This window comes from Symphalangus syndactylus, chromosome 6 (genome assembly GCF_028878055.3).
Source record: "Symphalangus syndactylus isolate Jambi chromosome 6, NHGRI_mSymSyn1-v2.1_pri, whole genome shotgun sequence".
Lineage (NCBI taxonomy): Eukaryota > Metazoa > Chordata > Mammalia > Primates > Hylobatidae > Symphalangus > Symphalangus syndactylus.
The window spans coordinates 22,622,078-22,641,393 of record NC_072428.2 but is presented as its reverse complement, the minus strand read 5'-3'; the positions used below and the strand labels follow the sequence as shown (position 1 = coordinate 22,641,393).

Here is a 19,316-nt window from a genome sequence, read left to right as displayed (position 1 = left end):
CTTTCTACCCGCTGGCCAAAGGGACTTATAGGGACATCTTCCAGGCTCTGATGAGAACTTGAATATCCAAACTTTGGAGTATAATCTTCTTATAAGATAGCTTACCCAAGGCTGGGCTTTGTGGCTTATGCCTATAACCCCAGCACTTTGGGAGGCTGAGGTGGGAGGATCGCTTGAGACCAGGAATGTAAGACAAGCCCTGAACAATATAATGAGATCCCGTCGCCACGAAAAAAAAAATAATAATAATTGGCTGGGCCTGTAGTCCTAGCTACTTGGGAGGCTGAGTTGGGAGATCTCTTGAGTCTGGAAGTTCAAGGTTGCAGTGAACTATGATGACACCACTGTACTCCAGCTGGGTAATAGAGCAAGACCTTGTCTCTATTAAAAAAAAAAAAAAAAAAAAAAAAAAAAAAAAAAAAAAGAAGAAAAGAAGCAGCAGCAGCAGCTTACCTAGTTGGAGTTTTGTCTGTTCTTATCATTGCCCCTAGTAAGAGAGGCATCTCCGTTAGGGTAAAATTGGGAATTTTATGGTCTTTTTATTCTCCTTTCCTCATAAAAACAAACAACTCCCCCCAAGCCTTTGTTAAGGATGAAATATGCAGATATGTCAGCTATGACTTTGATTCGGCCACAACACTTGGATTCAAGAAATGTTACATTTCTACATCTGTAGTTCCAGCTACTAGGAGGCTGAAGTTGGAGAATTGCCTGAGCCCAGGAGTTCGAGGCTGGCCTGGGCAACACAGCACAATCCCATCTCAAAAAAAAAGAAAGAAAGAAATGTTACATTTCTTGTGTTTCACCAAATCAATTTGAATCTATTCTGAACTCCCATCTGGCCCGGGGCATGAGAGATTCAGTGCCAGTTATTCTGGGCCTCCTTCCACCTCTGGTTATACAAAAGCTATTAGTGGTTTGATGAAGTGAGGACACCAGTAAGGAGAGGACCTACGCCAGTCACTGTTGACAGTGCATGGTCCAGCTCGCAGGAGTCCTTGAAGGCAGGCCATTCTATCATAGCTGGGCAGACATGATTCTATCTATCTGGGCCAGATGGGGAATGGGGCTCTCTGCCTTGGAACGGCCCTAAGAAATCCTTCCCTGTAAGTCACCTATCTCTGGCAAATAAGTACCCTTATAAGCTTCGAAAAATCCTTATAGTGAGTAAAATCCACAGTTTGTACAGCAAGGCTGTATGAGAAGGGAGAGAGGGAAGGCAGGAGAGGAAGGCTGGAGAATCCTTATCTCAGCCCATAAACTCAGATGGGCAAGAAAAGTAACTCTCTTTATTTTTCTGTGATCTCCACGTGCCAGAAGCTCAGTCTCAGTTCAGGCTCTTCCTCTGTATTTTCTGGGGACCTACATGATGTTGGGTAGGGGGAAGGCTGCAGTATCTGGTCCTCATCTCACCACTCCAGCTGGTGTCCCTGAGAAGCCCTTGTTCCCACCTTTTCTCAGGTTGCCCATCCAGGCAGAGCATAGCTGTATCCTCTTTCTCCTACTCAACACACCCTCACCAGATTCTTCCCTTCCTTCCTTCCATGCTTGTGTGTGTTTAGGTGAGCTCACTCTGTCCCTTGCTCTATCATTCTCTTGCTCAAGCACACGTGCACACACACACACACCTGCCCCTCTCCAGTGGCTTCTTTGCCACCACACAGGACTGTTAAAGGCACTTCTGGTCTACTTCCATACCACCGTACTCTTCTTTTCCTGCATCCCGTGGAGGGAGGGGGAATTTTGTGCTGTTGCTGATTCCTGGCCTTTCCTAGAGGCAGACACAGGTCCCTTGTCTTTCAGATTCCCCAGATTTTGATGAGACTTATGTCTTCTCCTCCACTTCTTCCCCCAGGGTGAGACAGGACAGAGGGCCCCTTTTCCAGGCCCATTGGCATCTAACCTCTTGCTTCCTCTCTGGCTCTCCTCTCCTTCCTATCCACAGTGTAAATGTACCTCACTTCTTTGAAATCTCTTGTTTATGGCATCAAACTGAGTATTTTAGGACTTAGATATTCAAAATCCTAGGCTCTTGCAATTTAGTAGCTTTCGCATATGAAACTCTGATAAGAATAGTCGGGCGGATCACAAGGTCAGGAGTTCGAGACCAGCCTGGCCAACATGGTGAAACCCCATCTCTACTAAAAATACAAAAATTAGCCAGGCATGGTGGTGGGTACCTGTCATCCCAGCTACTCGGGAGGCTGAGGCAGGAGAATCGCTTGAACCTGGGAGGCAGAGGTTGCAGTGAGCCGAGATCACACCACTGCACTCCAGCCTGTGCAAGAGAGCAAGACTCTGTCTCAAAAAAGAAAAAAAAAAAAAAAGAATTGGCTCTTGTGCCCTCCTCAGTCTTTTGTGCCTCCTTCCCTGGGGCAGGGAAAGGACCCTAAATTCGAAGAACTGTGGAGGAAAAATGACTATGATTACTGTTGAGCATCCCAAATCCTTTGGGACCCCTTTACCAGTCCCTCCAACCGCAGGCTGTCCCCTGCAGCCTGTCACCCCTGTAGTGCCACCCTGGAGGTTTATCTTTACCAGATTCCTCCTCCTGGGTAAATGCACATGCACAGGAGGGACCAGCATGCACTGGGGCTCGTCGGGGCTCCCTCTCCACTGGGAATGCTAGAGAGTATGGCGCTGACCCACTTCCCTCATCCCCTCCCGAGGGACACTCAGCACTGAAACTTCAAACAGACTGTGGTCCCCTCCTCCCTCCCCTCCCTTCCCTCCCTCCCCTCCCCTCCTTCCCTTCCTTCCTTCCTTCCTTCCATGTTACAACCAAACTTCTGAGCTCAAAGAGTGCTCTCTTCTAGTCACACACAGGCTCCTTCAGCCTCAGAGACCTGCAACCTGACTGCCTTCAGTCCTGAGTCTTTTATCTCCTTCCTAGCCAGAGGGCAGGGACCCCAAAAGACGGGGTCCTTAGGTGTTCCTCACAGCCAGCGTCGTGGCACTGGGAACTTGGAACCTGGCAACAGTTTCATGCAATAGCTTCCAATGGATTCCTGTCACAGAGCAGCCAGGAGAGAGCCAGATTCCAAATACACAAGACAGGAAACTAGAAGGCAAAGACAAGAGGACTTAGAACCAGGGGGAACGTGCACAGGAGTGGGTAGAAGACACCCTGGGGGAGGATTCCTTCAACCATGAGCACGTGGCACAGGCTGCCCCCTCTGTGTTTTATGTGGCTCCCGTGGCTGTCCTGGGGCCCTGAGGATACAGCCCAAAAGGGTCTGCCTGATCTCCTGTGCCATCTTGCTTTGTACCTGGCAAAATCTTCAAGAAGGGAATTCCCTTGCTGCTTGTCAGAAGTTCAGAATTTTTCATCAGTTCTCTTGGTGAACGGCTATAGGACATCCACAGGCATAGAAAGCCTTTTCTTGGCTGGGAAACTCTGCTGACTACAGAATAAGCCTTCCAACAACCTGAGATAAAAATAGGTTGTCTATCTCCTCCGCTGAATAGCATGAGAGGCCAGAAGAGAGAAGAGGGGCTGTAAATCTCATTTGTCTATTTTGGGAAAGAAGTGCCTCACTTGGTTTATTGATAATCATGGAGGGTAAAGCTGGAAGGACCTCCAGGACAAGGATTTGCTAACTGTCTGCAGAACCTCAGGGTTCAAGGAGGTCCTCGGGGGTTATTAGACAGGTAAGTGAAGAGCCAAATTCACCAGGGCACCTCCTCCCCAACTTCAACCAGAGAAGCCTTGCTTTCATCTGTCTGTGTATTAGGGTCTGCTGGAATGGTGTCATGGCTAGAGAAACGTTTGGAAGCTTGTGAGATAGGCCAATGCCTTATTTTACAAGGAAAGCAAAATAAAACAAAACCAAAACAAGGTTCAGAAAGGCTGAATGACATATCCAGAGAAAGTGAATGGCTGAATCAAGATAACAGCCTGAGTTGCCTTACTCCTTGTTCACTCAGCATTCATTCAGAAAATAGGTAACATGGCTAGGTGCAAGACATTTTGCTTGGTAATGGGGGACTACTGTAATAAGACAGACATGGTTACTGCACTCCAAGGCATTTAGGATGTAGTGGAGCTGAAGATTTGGCTCCCTGAATGCTGCCTTAGCATACATTGTTTACTGATGCTCAAAAAAAAAAAAAAAATGGAAGTACAGCACAGCAACGTAGCTTTCCATATTGATTCAGTCAGTACTTCTGGATCTGGGCAGATGTTTTCTTTCATTCTTGTTCTAGAAAGATAGTATTGCTGACACACTTCTAGGTTGACGCCTGTCTGAGTACTTTGCTTTCCATGTCTGCTGGGTGCTAACGAGAAGCCATTTGTTAGTGTCATTGCCATCCCTTTGTAGGTGATATGCCTTTTGGGCTGCTTTTAAGATCTCTTTGCCTTTGGTATTGTTTCACTACCATGTATCTAGATGTGTGTTTTATTGATCCTACTTGGGATTATTAATTTACTTATCAGTTCTGGAAAATTCTTAGCCATTGCTGCTTCAAATACTGCCTTGCCTTTGTTTTCCTCCTTCTCTCCTTTGGGACTTTGGTTAGCTGCATGTTAGACCTGCCCATTCCATCCTCCATGTCTTGTATTTCTCTTTTATATTTTCTATCTTCTCAGCTCATTGTCTATCATTCTTAGTAATTTCCCCAATTCCATTTTCTAGTTTATTAATTCTCTATTTGTGATTAATCTATTATTTACTTCCTCTACCTTGAATGTTTTTATTTTAATAATCATGTTTCACTTCTGAAAGTTCTATTCTTTTTCAAATCTGCTGGATCATTTCTAATAGTATCTGTCTGGTCAATTATTATTATTATTATTTTTAGACGGAGTCTTGCTCTGTCGCCCAGGCTGGAGTGCAGTAGCATGATCTCGGCCCACTGCAACCCCCGCCGCGTAGATTCAAGTGATTCTCCTGCCTCAGCCTCCCGAGTAGCTGGGATTACAGGCACGCGCCACCATGCCCGGCTAATTTTTTGTATTTTTAGTAGAGATGGGGTTTCACCGTGTTAGCCAGGATGGTCTTGATCTCCTGACATTGTGATCTGCCCACCTCGGCCTCCCAAAGTGCTGGGATTACAGGCATGAGCCACCGCACCCGGCCTGGTCAATTATTTCTTAAAAACATTTCTTACATTGTTATTTTTTGTCTTGTGTCTGGAAATTCCGAACTCTAAAGTCCTTAAAGGTCTAAATCTTGTTTGTTTTTTCTACTCCCTTTAACTTCTCTTTTCTGGTGTGTTCATGGTCTTAGATCATGAGCTCCACTTGGCTTCATCTTAATCTGTGCTAATCCTGAGAGACTGCTTTAGGGATACTCTTCTCCAAAGAGCATGTACAATTGCTTCTGCCTGAGCTGGGAGCATTGCCATCCATCCTCCCTCTGTAGAAGGGACCAATGCTAGCCTCCTTTTGTGTTGGAGGTGAGTGCCTCAGGTTCAGCCACCTCACCTCATCCTGTTCCAAGGCTTGATCTCTTCATCAACTGTCAAGATGGCGTTTGTTTTCCAGGCCACTTCGCCATTCATATTTGCTTACCTTCAGTATTTCCACCTCTGGTTTCAGCTCCTGGTTTTGTTTTAGTTTGCTGAGGTGTGGGGTAGGGGAATAGTCCCTTGAGATTTCCCTGACATCTTGCAGTTTCACACTGCATTAAAAAGTAGGTTTAATCCTGGACCTCGTTGTTATTGAGTGGGTTGGCCCTTATGAAGATGTAGTCTGCCATGATGCTGGAGGGAGAAGACTTCATTCAGTTGAAAGAATTCTGTTTGTGGATCCCCTGTGCTGCTGTTTTTTGTCCTGATACCTTCAGGTTTAAAATCCTGTCATCCTCCTCCTTGAGAGATCTGATGGCAGAATACCTGAAGAAAGAAACAGATGAGAAGCACAAGTAAAGCTTTGTCTTCACAGAGAACATTTCTAGATTTTCTCTTGCTAAAGGAGGTTGTGGCCTGGCTCTTTCTAATCCTGTTTCTGTCTGTTTTGCTTTTATCCCCTCACATGTTGATAAAAGTCTTCACTTTTTTGGTGACAGTTCTAGTCTTTTATCTTTGAATAGCACTTTATAGATTGCAAAAGACACACATACACACACACACACACACACACACACACACACACACACACACACACACAGACTTACCTGATCTTCTCAGCAGCCCTCTGAGCAAGCATTGTTGTCCCCATTTCAGAAGAGGTCTAGAAAGGTCACCTGAGTTGCTGAAGGACCTGAAGTCTGTTCATCAGGACCTTCACACATACCTCCTCACTCCAAATCCATTGCTTTTCTCCACTAAACCTGCTCTCCCTTGAGAGAAAGTAAAACACAATTAACGATTCATCCATTTAATCATCTAATATTTATTGATTACCTGTTATATACCAGGCACTGTTCCAGGTATAAGGATATCTCTGACAACAAAGCCCTTGCCCTTATTAAACTCTAGTTGGTGGCAGATCATAAATAAACAAGCAACCATATAATGTCAGAGAGTGATCGTTGCCATGATGAAAAATAGGTAAATGGGGCTCTAGGGGAGTCTGGGGCTGGATGAATGAAATGAAGCATGGAGCCCTGGGAAGAACAGTGAGGAAGGCACCCAGGTGGAAGAAAAGCCCAAGGTGAGACAGAACTTGGCGTGTTCTGAGAACGGTTGGAGGGCCCTGTAAGTACAGTGGCCCCAGTGAGAGTGGTGGGAGGCGCAGTAGGAGAGATGGCTGGAAACATGTGAGGGAAGATCTTGGAAAAAAGTCTGAGTGAGGAGGCAGAGTCTGACCCTTGGAAGTTTGCTTCCTCCTCAAACAAGAAGAACCTGTGTGTGTTAACAACTCTCCCTGTTTTGCTTGTCTCTTTCACAGGCTTATAGGTTTTCCCAGCTTCCTGAGATGGTCATGGGCTCACCGCCTCCACCCGTACCTCCCCGGACTGGTCCTGTGGCTGTCGCTTCTCTCAGGCGGTAACACATTCCTTTCTTTGTTTTGTTTGCAATATTTGGAAAAGGGTCAGTCCTGTGTACCCTGACCGGACAATAGCACCAGCAAATTTCCTTCACGCTCCACCCCATCCAGGGTGTGTCACCTGTACAGACAACCATGCACCTGTGGCATCCCAAGTACCATGAATGAACAGATCACCGTGCTTTTGTGCTTTTTAACCAGAAAGTTCTTGAGAGTCCACAGTTGAAGAAGCCCAAGGTCAACTACCCCATACCTGGAAAGCCTCAGACCCTGACCTTGAACATCTAAAAATGACTCCAGCTCAGGCCACCACAACAGCTGCTACCAAAAGTCCGTTGGTTATTTAAGGGTAGTGTCTGAGAAGCCAGGGAGGGGCAGGCATGTCTGGGCACCCACCCCAACCCTTGACTTCCAAGAGGGAGAGATTGAAAACGTATGAAGTCAGATATCTCAATTGCAACACATATGTTAAGCATGTTCTTTGCTTTAGGAAAATCTAATGAGCACATGTTTTTAATAAGGATGGACAAGAACAAAAGTCCTGAGCACTGGAAAAGGCTAGAACTGTGCCCTGGGGTACACGTGGACCACTGCCCTGGCCTGCCTACTCCAGCTTCCCCCAACATACAGATCACATCCTATCTGTGAACCATGGGTCTGGGCTTTGTGAATGGGGAAGAAAAATAGAAGTTTCCCTCGGAATAGGAGGGAATAGGAGGGACCCTGCTCTTACTGCCAGTGGTTTAGAATGCGGAGGGGCTTAGACGTCACCTCACCACCAGCCGAGCCTGGGTGGAAAGCAGCAGACCCTGACCTGCTGTGCAGCCCCAGCAATTGGCCTTGCCCCTCCAGCCCCTGTTTCTCTATCTGTAACATGAGCACAGGGGCCTAGATGATCTCAAAAGCTCCAGGATTCCCCAGAAAGGGGTCTCAGAATTGCTTATCGAGCAGAATTCAGAAATTTTCCCAGGAAGGGTTTTCTGAACAAGTAGCAGATGCCTGGAACAGCGTGTGTGGGAAGCCAGGGCTGTGGGAACAAGCAAGCAGGGAGGGAGGGAGACCCCACCCTGATGAATGGTCACATCATACAGCCTCCACATTGGACCTTCCTAGGAAAGTAGCAACGGGCTTTTTGGTTACTCCTGAGAGTCCTGGATTGGAGGGGCCTTATACCAGCAATTTGTGGGAGGTTTGCTGAAGGCCAGCATCAATTTCTTAATTCTTCTTTCAACCACCTGTCTCCTCCCAGGCCCTTCCACACCATTTGCTATCTTGCCACATATCGGGGTGGGGGGTGCACTGCCCTTCATATAAACTCAAAATTAGACCAAGAAGGAACCTTTGAGATGAGTTTGTCTACCCCTGTCATTGTACAGATGAGGAAACAGGCTTGGAAAGGGAACGTAGGCTGGGCACGGTGGCTCATGCCTGTAATCCCAGCACTTTGGGAGGCTGAGGCGGGTGGATCATTTGAGGCCAGGAGTTTGAGACCAGCCTGGACAATATGGTGAAACCCCGTCTCTACCAAAAATACAAAAATTAGGTGGGCGTACTGGCATGCACCTATAATCCCGGCTACTTGGGACGCTGAGGTGGGAGAATCGCTTGAACCCAGGAGGCAGAGGTTGCAGTGAGCCGAGGTGGTGCCACTGCACTCCAGCCTGGGTGACAGAGTGAGACCTTGTCTCAAAAAAATAAAAATAAACATAATGAAAGGGAAGGTAGCTGGAACCCAGACCTCTGCCTCCCGTGTTCTCCCTTGCTGTGGCTGTCATTTGCTCTGTGACAGCCACTGCTCAGCTCAGAGGGTGGCCCTGTGGGGGGCCAGACCTGCTGCAGCTGTCTTTGCCTCTTTCCCATTGGGCTAATTTTAGGGAAGCCTGAAGTCCCTCTGTGAAACTGCCTCAGGCAAGGAGTGATGCTTGTGAAGGAAAATGGTCTGTGGCTGAAGGACCCTTTGGAAAACCAGGAGATGCCCACGTCTGCAGAGCCCAAGCTGCCCTCTTCTTAGACAGCTTTCTGAGCACTAAGTTGAAATAGGACGTGTTAAATGGGCTTGATTTTCTGATTGCCTGGGGACCAAAAAAAAAGTTCTGTTAGAATGCCCACTGCTCCCTGGAGCAGCCCGAGCTTCTAAGTCTTGGGCTTCGTGCTTCCTGCCAGTTAGGAACAGGGAATGTGGCTCCCCAGCTGTCCCGGGTCCCCTTTCTGGTGTCGGTGAGAAGGGAGCAACCAGGCACTCCAGAGAGAGCCTTCCCATTGGCTGCTGATGATATCATCACCCCCTGGGTCGACCATCCCCAGCTAATACCCGAGGCTAATTGTTTTTCTTATTTTATGTGGAAATTAAATGTTCTACCACCCAGAGACATGAGAGCCACCCTTAGGGGAGAACTGACCTTGAACGTCTAAAAATGATTTCAGCTGAGGCCACCATGACAGCTGCTACAAGTCTGGGTGCCTCCTGCCCTGCTGGTGTCCCTAGAAGGCCGTTTGTTATCTGGGAATAAATCCAGTCCTGGGGACCTCATGAGGCTTGGAGGCAGCTGTCCATGCCCAAAGGTGACGGGGCGCACTCCTCCTGCTCGGGACGCCATCTGAGGTCTGGGACAGTGCTAACGCAGTCCCTCTGCCCCATCTAGATCCACCTCAGACATCGGCAGCAAGACCAGAATGTCCGAGTCTGTGGGGCCCGAGCCGGCCCAGCTGCACGACAGCGCCTCCTTCACGCAGATGTCCAGAGGCCCCGTGTCCGTGGCGCAGTTGGATCAGTCGGCTTTAAATTACTCAGGTGGGCAAGAGAAAAGCGCAAGTGTGCCCCCCACCACTGCTGCTGTGCCCTGTCCTCCCCCAAATCCCCAATTCCAATCTCCTTTCTACCTACCACCCTCAGGAATCACAGCCACTGCATTTCTGGATCTGCTTGTAACTTCAGGAGCCCCAACTAAAAGAGCTGCTGGTTTTCTTTCTTTAAAAGATCTGAAATTGGGCAAAATCCCAAGTTATGCTAAAGTCAGCATGTATGTTAACATTTTGCCAGACTTCAGTTCAATTTTTTTAGTTTTATCTTTAAAGCATTCCAGATACAGCCATCCACCCCCATTTCATTCCCCTTCTCCCAAAAGGTGACCTCGGGCCTCCAGTGACAGGTTTTAATCCTTTGCCACACCTGTATGTTTATATAACAGTATATATTAATGTTTAATGTATTTGAAATTTACATAAATGATATCATGGCATACATTTCTTTTTGTACTTTATTTAACAGTATTTTTAAAAATTTCTCCAGGTTGCTATACACATACTATATAGATCTAGTTCATTCATTTAAACTGCCATGTGGTATTCTGTGATAAGCAGTTTATACTTTTCTCTATTGATGGACATAATGGTAGTTTCCAGTTTTTTCCTATAACAAACAATGCTGAAATGAACACTGAGGTTTGTACATGACGTAATTTGTTTCTCAGTTTATTCAAACCATACCTTTTAGGCTAAAACTGCAAGCACTCAGTTGCCAGCACTTAGTAAAGCATTCATGGTGTCTAGAAATTCCACCAGTGAGGTCCATTTCTTTTGGTTCTTTTTCTTGGCTCTTTAAAAATACACATTCTCCTGGGAGGAAAACACCTGACCACCAAGGTGTTATTTCCTCTTGCTGGCAGGTCAGGGGTGTTGGGATGGGGACGAGGGAGTTGGACCATCACTTCCGTAGAAAGCCAGGTCTGAGTCCCAGCAGATGATGCCCTTTCATTCTGACTGCGAGGGTGAGTGGGGCTGCATGGCAGGTGGAGGTCTGCTGCTCCCCCGACCCCTGGAGACCTTTGTCCCCTCATCCCCTAGCCAGGGCCAATCCCAGAGTCCTCCTCTGCTTCCCTAGCTTCCCCAGGCCTGGGCAGATGCAGGGCTAGTGGGCGGGATGCTGGCTGGGCCCACAACTCCCTCTTTAGGGGATGAGAAGAAGGGAAAAGTCCAGAGCACTACTAGTGCATGCTGCATTTGGTGAAGTTAGAAAAAGACTTTCCTTCCCCAGGTGAGTACAGACTCCACCCCTGGCAAAGGGAATACTGGCTAGACTTGAGCCCCACTTGGCTTCTAGGCCAGATGCTCTTGAGCAGTGCACCACCTGCCCAGCTGTGCACAGTGGCTCTAGAAGAGGTCCACAAAGAAAGAAGACCAGGTGGCCGGGCGCGGTGGCTCACGTCTGTAGTCCCAACACTTTGGGAGGCCGAGGCGGGTGGATCACGAGGTCAGGAGATCGAGACCACGGTGAAACCCCATCTCTACTAAAAATACAAAAAATTAGCCAGGCACGATGGCAGGCGCTTGTAGTCCCAGCTACTCAGGAGGCTGAGGCAGGAGAGTGGCGTGAACCCAGGAGGAGGAGTTTGCAGTGAGCAGAGATCACACCGCTGCACTCCAGCCTGGGCGAGAGAGCAAGACTCCATCTCGAAAGAAAGAGAGAAAAAGAAAGAAGGAAAGAAAGAGAAGGAAAGGAAAGGGAAAGGAAAAAAAGAAAAGAGAAAGAAAAGAAAGAAGACCAGGTTTCCTCCACCACAGCCCACCTGCCTCTGTTGCTACATCACCTGGGATCTTAGCCATCATGGCCAGGTCCACTGCACCTTAAATGCAACTAAATTCCCCAGCAAATGTTACAGCCCAGAGCAAGCTCCCCTCAGCTCAGACCTGATTTAATGAGACTTTCAAATCCAGCAGCCAGCCGGGGAGCCAATGAAACTGACTTTATTTGGCTTTTGGGTGGCTGGATCCCCCAGACCAGCCTCTCTTAACCTCCCTCCTCCATTTCCTCCATGCCAGGTAATACGGTGCCAGCGGTGTTCGCCATCCCAGCTGCCAACAGACCTGGCTTCACCGGCTACTTCATCCCGACGCCTCCCTCATCCTATAGGAACCAGGCCTGGATGTCCTATGCAGGAGAGAATGAGCTCCCGAGCCAGTGGGCAGATTCGGTGAGACCCTTGCTCTTCACCTCATAAAACTTTACCTGCTTAACACACGCCAAAAAGTAAATTAGATAAAAGGTTGAGACTGAAGGTTTTGTTATCTCAGCCTCCTCACAGTACCCGGATGACTAAAGTCAGCCATTTTAAAGGAGACAGACGGTGTGGTGAGGGGGGATGTCCCCTTGACAGAGGACCTTGAGACCTGCCTTCTAGTCCAGCTCCCACCTCTTCGTAGCAGGACAACCTTAATCAAGTGCATTTTTATAATAATAACTACCATTCGTTGAGTATTTTCTATCTACTAAACACCTTGTCAGATGTTTTGTTTATATTATTTAATCTTTATTACAATCTTATGTAGGTATTATTCCCATGATTACTCCCATCTTGCAGATGAGGAAATCAGGGCCGAGTCAGGGGATGCCACTTACCTAAGGCCACACAGCTAGGAAGGAAGTGCCAAGGACAGAATTCAAACCCACACTGGTCTGGCTCCAAAGCTTTTATTAAATTTGTTTCTTTTAGCATACAATTCTGTAAAATTTTAGAAGAAATGTCCGAAAATGAAGGATTAGAAACCCAAGACTGGGCTGGGTGCGGTGGCTTATGCCTGTAATCCCACCACTTTGGGAGGCTGAGGCGGGCAGGTCACCTGCCATCATGAGTGAGAGATGAGCCTGGCAAACATGGTGAAACCCCTTCCCTACTAAAACCACAAAAATTAGCTGGGCGTGATGGTGAGTGCCTGTCATTGTAGCTACCTGGGAAGCTGAAGCAGGAGAATCGCTTAAACCCAGGAGGCAGAGGTTGCAGTGAGCCAAGATCACGCCACTCCACTCGCACCTGGGCGATAGAGCAAGACTCTGTCTCAAAAAAAAAAAAAAAAAAAGAAACCACCGGGCGCGATGGCTCACGCCTGTAATCCCAGCACTTTGGGAGGCCGAGGTGGGCGGATCATGAAGTCAGGAGATCAAGACCATCCTGGCTAAGCCACTGAAACCCTGTCTCTACTAAAAATACAAAAAGTTAGCCGGGCGAGGTGGCAGGCGCCTGTAGTCCCAGCTATGCGGGAGGCTGAGGCAGGAGAATGGCGTGAACCCGGGAGGCGGAGCTTGCAGTGAGCCGAGATCGCGCCACTGCACTCCAGCCTGGGTGAAAGAGCAAGACTCCGTCTCAAAAAAAAAAAAAAAAAGAAACCCAAGACTGAATTATTACATTTATTAATTTTCCAGATGACCAAGGCTTACCCCTTTAATTTCCAATACATTTAAAAGTATATGCAGCTTGGCATAAAAATATTTCTGAAATGAATGCTACCTTCCCTCTCCTCCGTTAAGAGTATACAATGTAATTTGCCTTTTATGAATGATTCAATATCCTTATGATGCCTCATTATACTAAAATGGCATTCGTAGGATGAACTCTCATGGCTTGTAGTATTATTGACCTTATATTGTGAAATATCTCCAAACTATGATAATTTTTAGAGTTACTATCATGGCTCAATATATTTTTTTTCTGACTTTGCTTCTAGTGGGCACTCAATATTGCTGTTAATGTCCCCACATCTAGTAATATGCCCACCCTTAAGTGTGCTTTGCATCATGTGCCATTATCTGCAAATGAGGCTTATCTGTGCTCATTAGAATTGTTTGTAAACTTGGAGTAAATAAGCTCTAAGAGAGGAACTAGAGGTATCCCCTGCTGTTCAGTCTGTGAATCTGAATGTGGGACTTTATGGCATCTGTTTTTATTGTTTGGGGGCCTTTTTTGTGTCCTTTGTCATTCTCTGCTAGTCCATATGGCTGATATCACTGGATATGATTTGATCAATTCAGAGGTTATTGATTTTGTAATTCCACTTCACCTGAAAGTTATGCAGACTTTTCAGAAAGTAGATGATGTTTAACTTGAACTACTTAGTTCCCTTACGCCTTATGCCATTGCCTGTCGCAGGCTGTCAACTCCGTGAAGGTGGAGAGTGCCTCACTTGCTTATTGCTGTACACCAGTGCCCAGAATTGTGCAGAGCAAGAGCTTCCCTTAATTCCCTTACGCCTGCAGCTTTGACAGTTCACCCATTGTGTGGAGTGTAACCCTGGGCACCAACTGGAGTTGGTGAAAGTATTTTCCAAAACCTTGACCCCTGTGTTCAAGACACTTAAAATGATAATTTAGCCAGGCTTATAGCTACATCTAGATGCCTTTGGGCTCATAATTGCCTTAAAGATGAAGATAGAGGAACCAAGCAAATGGAAACGTAACCTTCCTGGCATGATAACTGTACTGGACCCTTCTGGGCTCATCTCCCAGTGTGAAGGAGAACCAATGTCCTATTAGTTGTTTTTAATTAAGAGGAAGATGATTGCTGCAGCCTAATTGGGCCTTTCCTGGAGCCCAATTATCACCTGCAATTAAGCAGGGAGGTGTGCCCATGAAAGGAGCAAGGTGAAACGGATGATTTATAGCATACGAAAATAAGTGCAGGAAGCTCAGAGAGACCAGTTGTCAGCTCGAAAAGGGTCCAGGAATAAAGCACACCTTCCACATCTATGTGAGAAAGCAAAGTCCCTCACCAGCATTTGGATGTCTGACCTTCCTGATCCCAGGAGCTAGCTTGGATAAAAATCACCTGGACCTGGGATAACAAATAGGTTTCATCCTTGGTGCCAGATGGAGAAGGATTGGGAGGGGCTTCCAGGCTCAGCAGGAAACTGTGCTGTGATAAAGTTGGTGATGTCTGCCATGGGCACTGGCTAGGGAAGTAGTAGTATTTGCCAGCCCTGAATTTCGGCAGGAAGGGCATGATGGCTCCAGCCTGCATCTACTATAAGGGAGGAAGAGTTTCTCATCTCATCTTCCCTGCTTCTGCCCTGCTGCTGAATATTGCCCTGAGGATACTCCAGTGGGATCAGGTATCCCTTGCCTGTCCCAGCCACCAGCACCAACAAGCTCGATACCATAGAGCTGAGGGGTCTCAAGAGTTGGACATTGGCTCTCTCAGCCACAGCAAGTACAGTTAGCTGAATTTGAAATGCAGGGAAAGGGAATGTGGTAGCTTCCTTCTCAAATATTTGACCCCAGCCAATCATTCTTCAGTGATTTTCAAACTGTGCTCCTCAGAACCCCAGGTTCTGAGAGACTCCCTGCTCTTGCTCTGCACAATTCTGAGCACTGGAGTACAGCAATAAGCAAAGCAGGCACTCTCCACCTTCACGGAGTTGACAGCCTGAGACAGGCAATGGCATCAGGAGCAATAACTGTTACGCTGGAGAAAGTGCAAGGAAACATTTAACAGGGACCCCTAGGCTAATGTTGAGCTGGGAAAGGTCTCCTGGAAGAAAGGAAATTTGAGCTGAGATCTGAAATACGTACCCCATGTCCTGGGCTTGGTTCTTTGGTGAGCCCAATAACCTGCACCTTCCCAGCTCATGTGGCCCAAGGACTCAGACAGCCCAACTCTGGTTTTCCTCTAAGATACAAATGAAACATATCAGTCCTTGTATATAAAGACCCACGCTTAGCACCTGTGTGCCATTTTGTCTGTCTTTGCTGGGTCTTCTGGGGAAATCAAAGTCCCAAGTTACAACTTGGGACATCTATTCTGTTACTTCTTTCCTGGCTTGGGTCCTCATCAGTTCTCATCTGACCCATTGAGAAAGCCTTAGAACTTGTCTGCTCCCTGCCTCCAGTGGGTCCACCTCCAGGCGTCCTTTCCAAATACAGACTGCCCCTCTGCCTGACACCCATCCGTGGCTCCCAGCCCAGGCATCGGCCGCACACCTCAGGAACCTGCCTTCTCAGGAGGGATCACCGGAACATCCAGCAGGGAGGAGAGGAAGCTGCTTTCCTACCACACATCCCCCATCTAGAGTTTGAGTCATCACCCCATCCCACTGGTATGGTCTGAATGTTTGTGTCCCACTCGATTCAGATGTTGAAATCCTAACCCCCAAGGTGATGGTATTAGGACACGGGACCTTTGGGAGGTGATTAGGTCATGAGGGTGAACCTCCTAATGAATGGGATTGGTGCCCTTGTAAGAGAGGCTTGAGAGAGACCCCTGACCTCTACTGCCATGTGAGAGAATAGTGAAAAGACAGCTGATTCTGAACCAGGAAGTGGGCCCTCACCAGATGCAGAATCTGCCAGCACTTTGATCTCAGACTTTGCGGCCTCCAGAACTGTAAGAAAGAAATTTCTGTTGTTTATAAGCTCCCCAGCTTATGGTATTTCGGCATAGCGGCCAGAGCAGACTAGGACTTCCTGCTCCATCCTCCCTCAGGAGCCAGATGAGCATTGCTATTAAGCATGGGAACTGGCTGTATTTCTCAGAAGTGTGACATTGAAAACGGGTGGATCAAACGGGACATGCAGACTCTGTAGCCTGATATTCAGCAGCTTATGAATCCAGCCCTGTCTTGCCTGAGCTCCTCCCACACCAAACATACCCTCTCTGGTCAGCCCGAGGTCACTGATGCTCCCTGGGGACACTCTCTTCTTTGTACTGTTACGGGATCTTTGGGGTATCAGTTTTCTTCCTGGAAACCTCTGTGGCCGGTGCTGCTTTTGCCCAAGTTCTTGTCCTGGGTCCAGGAAGAATGAGGTAAGCAGAACATGAAAGAGGAAGAATGAGGTATGTAGAACATGAAAGGTGAAGAAGGTGAAAAGGAGGTTTATTTAGTGTTAGAACAGCTCAGAGGAGACCCACAGTGTGTAGCTCCTCTCTGTAGGCAGATCATCCCATGGAGTGTTCAGCTCTCAGCAAAGAGGTGGCCCTGGAGAGGGTGGCTCCTCTCTGCCCACTGCTCATTCCACCGTCTGCTGCTCTCAGCAGAGAGGAGGCCCTGGAGAGGGTGTCTCCTCTCCACAGCAGCTTGTTCAGATGTCTCTGAAGCTCTCAGCAGGGAGGGTAGCTCCTCTCTGCTGCTGGTTATCCCATAGTCTCTCTGTCCTCTGCCCTGCTCTGGCTGAGCCCAGAGCTTTTATAGACCTCAGAGGGGAGGAAATGTGTGCTGATTGGTCCATGGGCGGGCCCAGAAGAGGTACCACGAGTCCCCACTCCAGCCTGAGGACTGGCAGGTGGCCCCCAACCTTCAGGCCCTCCCTGGCCTTCTGAAGGTAGGGCCTTATGGGAGACCCACCCTCTTCCGCCCAGGAGTCTGTCTGTCGGCTCCACCCCTTGCCATTCATGGCCCTTGGGGCTTGTCCCCAACCCCACTCAGAAATCAGAGCCACTACAGGGGGAAGAGAGAGGCCAGGCAGCAGAAGCAGACACCCCCGAGCCAGCAGGGAAGGGGGCACCTTCCCAAGATGCTAAGGATGCAGGCTGATGCCCAGTCTTGTGCCTGGGAGGGTGGCTGCAGCTGCACCCGGGCAGCTCCAGCCCCGCCAACTCAGAAGGGGTGGGGTTCCAACTTGTCCCTGGCTCCTGCCTGCTCCATGGAGGGGGAAGCCCGGGTCTGCAGCTGTGGGTGGGGTGGTTGTAGCAGTACCCAGGGCAGATCTTGCCTGCTTCTGACCCCCTCCAAGACCACAGGGAGGCTCGAATCCACAGCACAATTTGGGTGGCTGTAGCCCCACCCAGGAGGGCAAGGTGCCTGCCTGCTCCATAGAGCAGGAGGCCTGGGTCTACAGTCAGTCAGTCATGGTTTGGGTGGCTGCAGCAGCATCCACAGAAGCTCCTGCTCTAACTCAGAAGGGGCGGGGCTCCCACTGGCTCTATGGGGTGTGCAGCCCTAGCCACGCATCCCTGCTGCAGCCGGTGTGATGGCAGCAGCCTTTGCCATCAGTACTCCCATACATTTTGATTTGATGATTTACATTTGATTTTCCCTTTGCCCAGAATCCCCCTCCCACTGCATCTTCCTGGAGGGACCCTGTTCAACTTCCAAACTCACCTAAGCTGCCCAGTCCTCCCACACTCTGTTGTTCGTGGGTGCTTATTCTGTAGTGTTCCAATTAACATCATGGGGTATGTGGACTATCCTGAAACAGCATCCCTGTATGTGCCACTGTTTCTGTGGGAGAATCGACTCTAAATTCAAAATTACTTACTTGTCCTTATTCCTAGAAGTTTACATATTTTAAGCATAGGACTCTGTGTCTTCCACTTTTGATGAAGAGAGAAAAATGTTTCAAGAAACCAAAATCAATCCCAGATCCAAGACGTTGTAATGCAGTGATTAATTCCAGCCCTTAAAGCAGACAGACCTCTGCAAAGAGTGTCTTGGTAGCTTGTCGCCTTAGACTGCGGCACTCTTCAGTTTCCTCATCTGCAAGGTAAGGATAACAATACCGACCTCCTAGCTTATTGCTTTGAGAACTAAATGAGATAATGTGTGGAAAACCCTTAGCACAGGGCTCAGTGGATGTTATTATTAATAAACCCCTGGGTTCCTCTGGGGTCCATAAGCAGTTCTGTTTGTTGGATTGTACTTATATGAATAAGGCAACTAAGTGCTGGGCATGGTGGTACCCACCTGTAGTCCCAGCTACTCAGGAGGCTGAGGCAGGAGGATGCTCGAGCCCCAGAGTTCAAGACTGCAGTGAGCTGTGATTGTAGCACTGCACTACAGCCTGGATGACAGAGTGAGACATCATCACTAAAAATAATAATAGTAATAAAAATAAGGTAGCCAGCTAGATTGAAATATAGACTCAGATGTATATATTCCTAAGGTTTTTCAGCAAAGTTAAAAACACCTATTTAGGCCGGGTGCGGTGGCTCACGCTTGTAATCCCAGCACTTTGGGAGGCCGAGGCGGGCGGATCACGAGGTCAGGAGATCGAGACCACGGTGAAACCCCGTCTCTACTGAAAATACAAAAAATTAGCCGGGCGTGGTGGTGGGCGCCTGTAGTCCCAGCTACTCGGAGAGGCTGAGGCAGGGGAATGGCGTGAACCCAGGAGGCGGAGCTTGCAGTGAGCCAAGATTGCACCACTGCACTCCAGCCTGGGCGACAGAGCGAGACTCCGTCTCAAAAAAAAATAAAATAAAAACACCTATTTAATTCATCCAAATAGTATATCCAGTGAGTCCAAATTACTTTTTTTTTTTTTTTGAGACGGAGTCTCACTCTGTCACCCAGGCTGGAGTGCAGTGGTGCAATCTCGGCTCATTGCAGCCGGTGACTCTCCTGCTTTAGCCTCCCAAGTAGCTGGGACTACAGGAGCATGCCACCATGCCTGGCTAATTTTTTTTGTATTTTTAGTAGATTAGGGGTTTCACCATTTTAGCCAGGATGGTCTCGATCTCCTGACCTCATGATCCGTCCAACTCAGACTTCCAAAGTGCTGGGATTACAGGCGTGAGCCACCGAAATTACCTATTTTCTAAACAAACTGACTCTGAGTTTTGTATCTATACAATGGTATGTGGCTTCCATTTTCTTCTAAGTTCTCTTCCATGTCCTCAGC

The 19,316-nt window shown here is 48.1% G+C and overlaps 1 protein-coding gene across 12 annotated transcripts in view; it reads left to right on the top strand.

Annotated features, from left to right (window-relative positions):
* The window catches only part of KIAA1549L (KIAA1549 like), a 315,005-nt gene that overhangs the window by 289,365 nt on the left and 6,324 nt on the right, over positions 1–19,316 (top strand). For 6 of the 12 annotated variants that reach the window (XM_055281967.2, XM_055281966.2, XM_055281965.2 and 3 more), the window contains 3 exons: positions 6,836–6,933; positions 9,577–9,725; positions 11,753–11,904. In XM_055281967.2, the coding sequence (XP_055137942.1) occupies positions 6,836–6,933; positions 9,577–9,725; positions 11,753–11,904 (399 nt within the window). The other 6 variants (XM_063641006.1, XM_063641004.1, XM_063641005.1 and 3 more) reach the window with 6 other exon arrangements.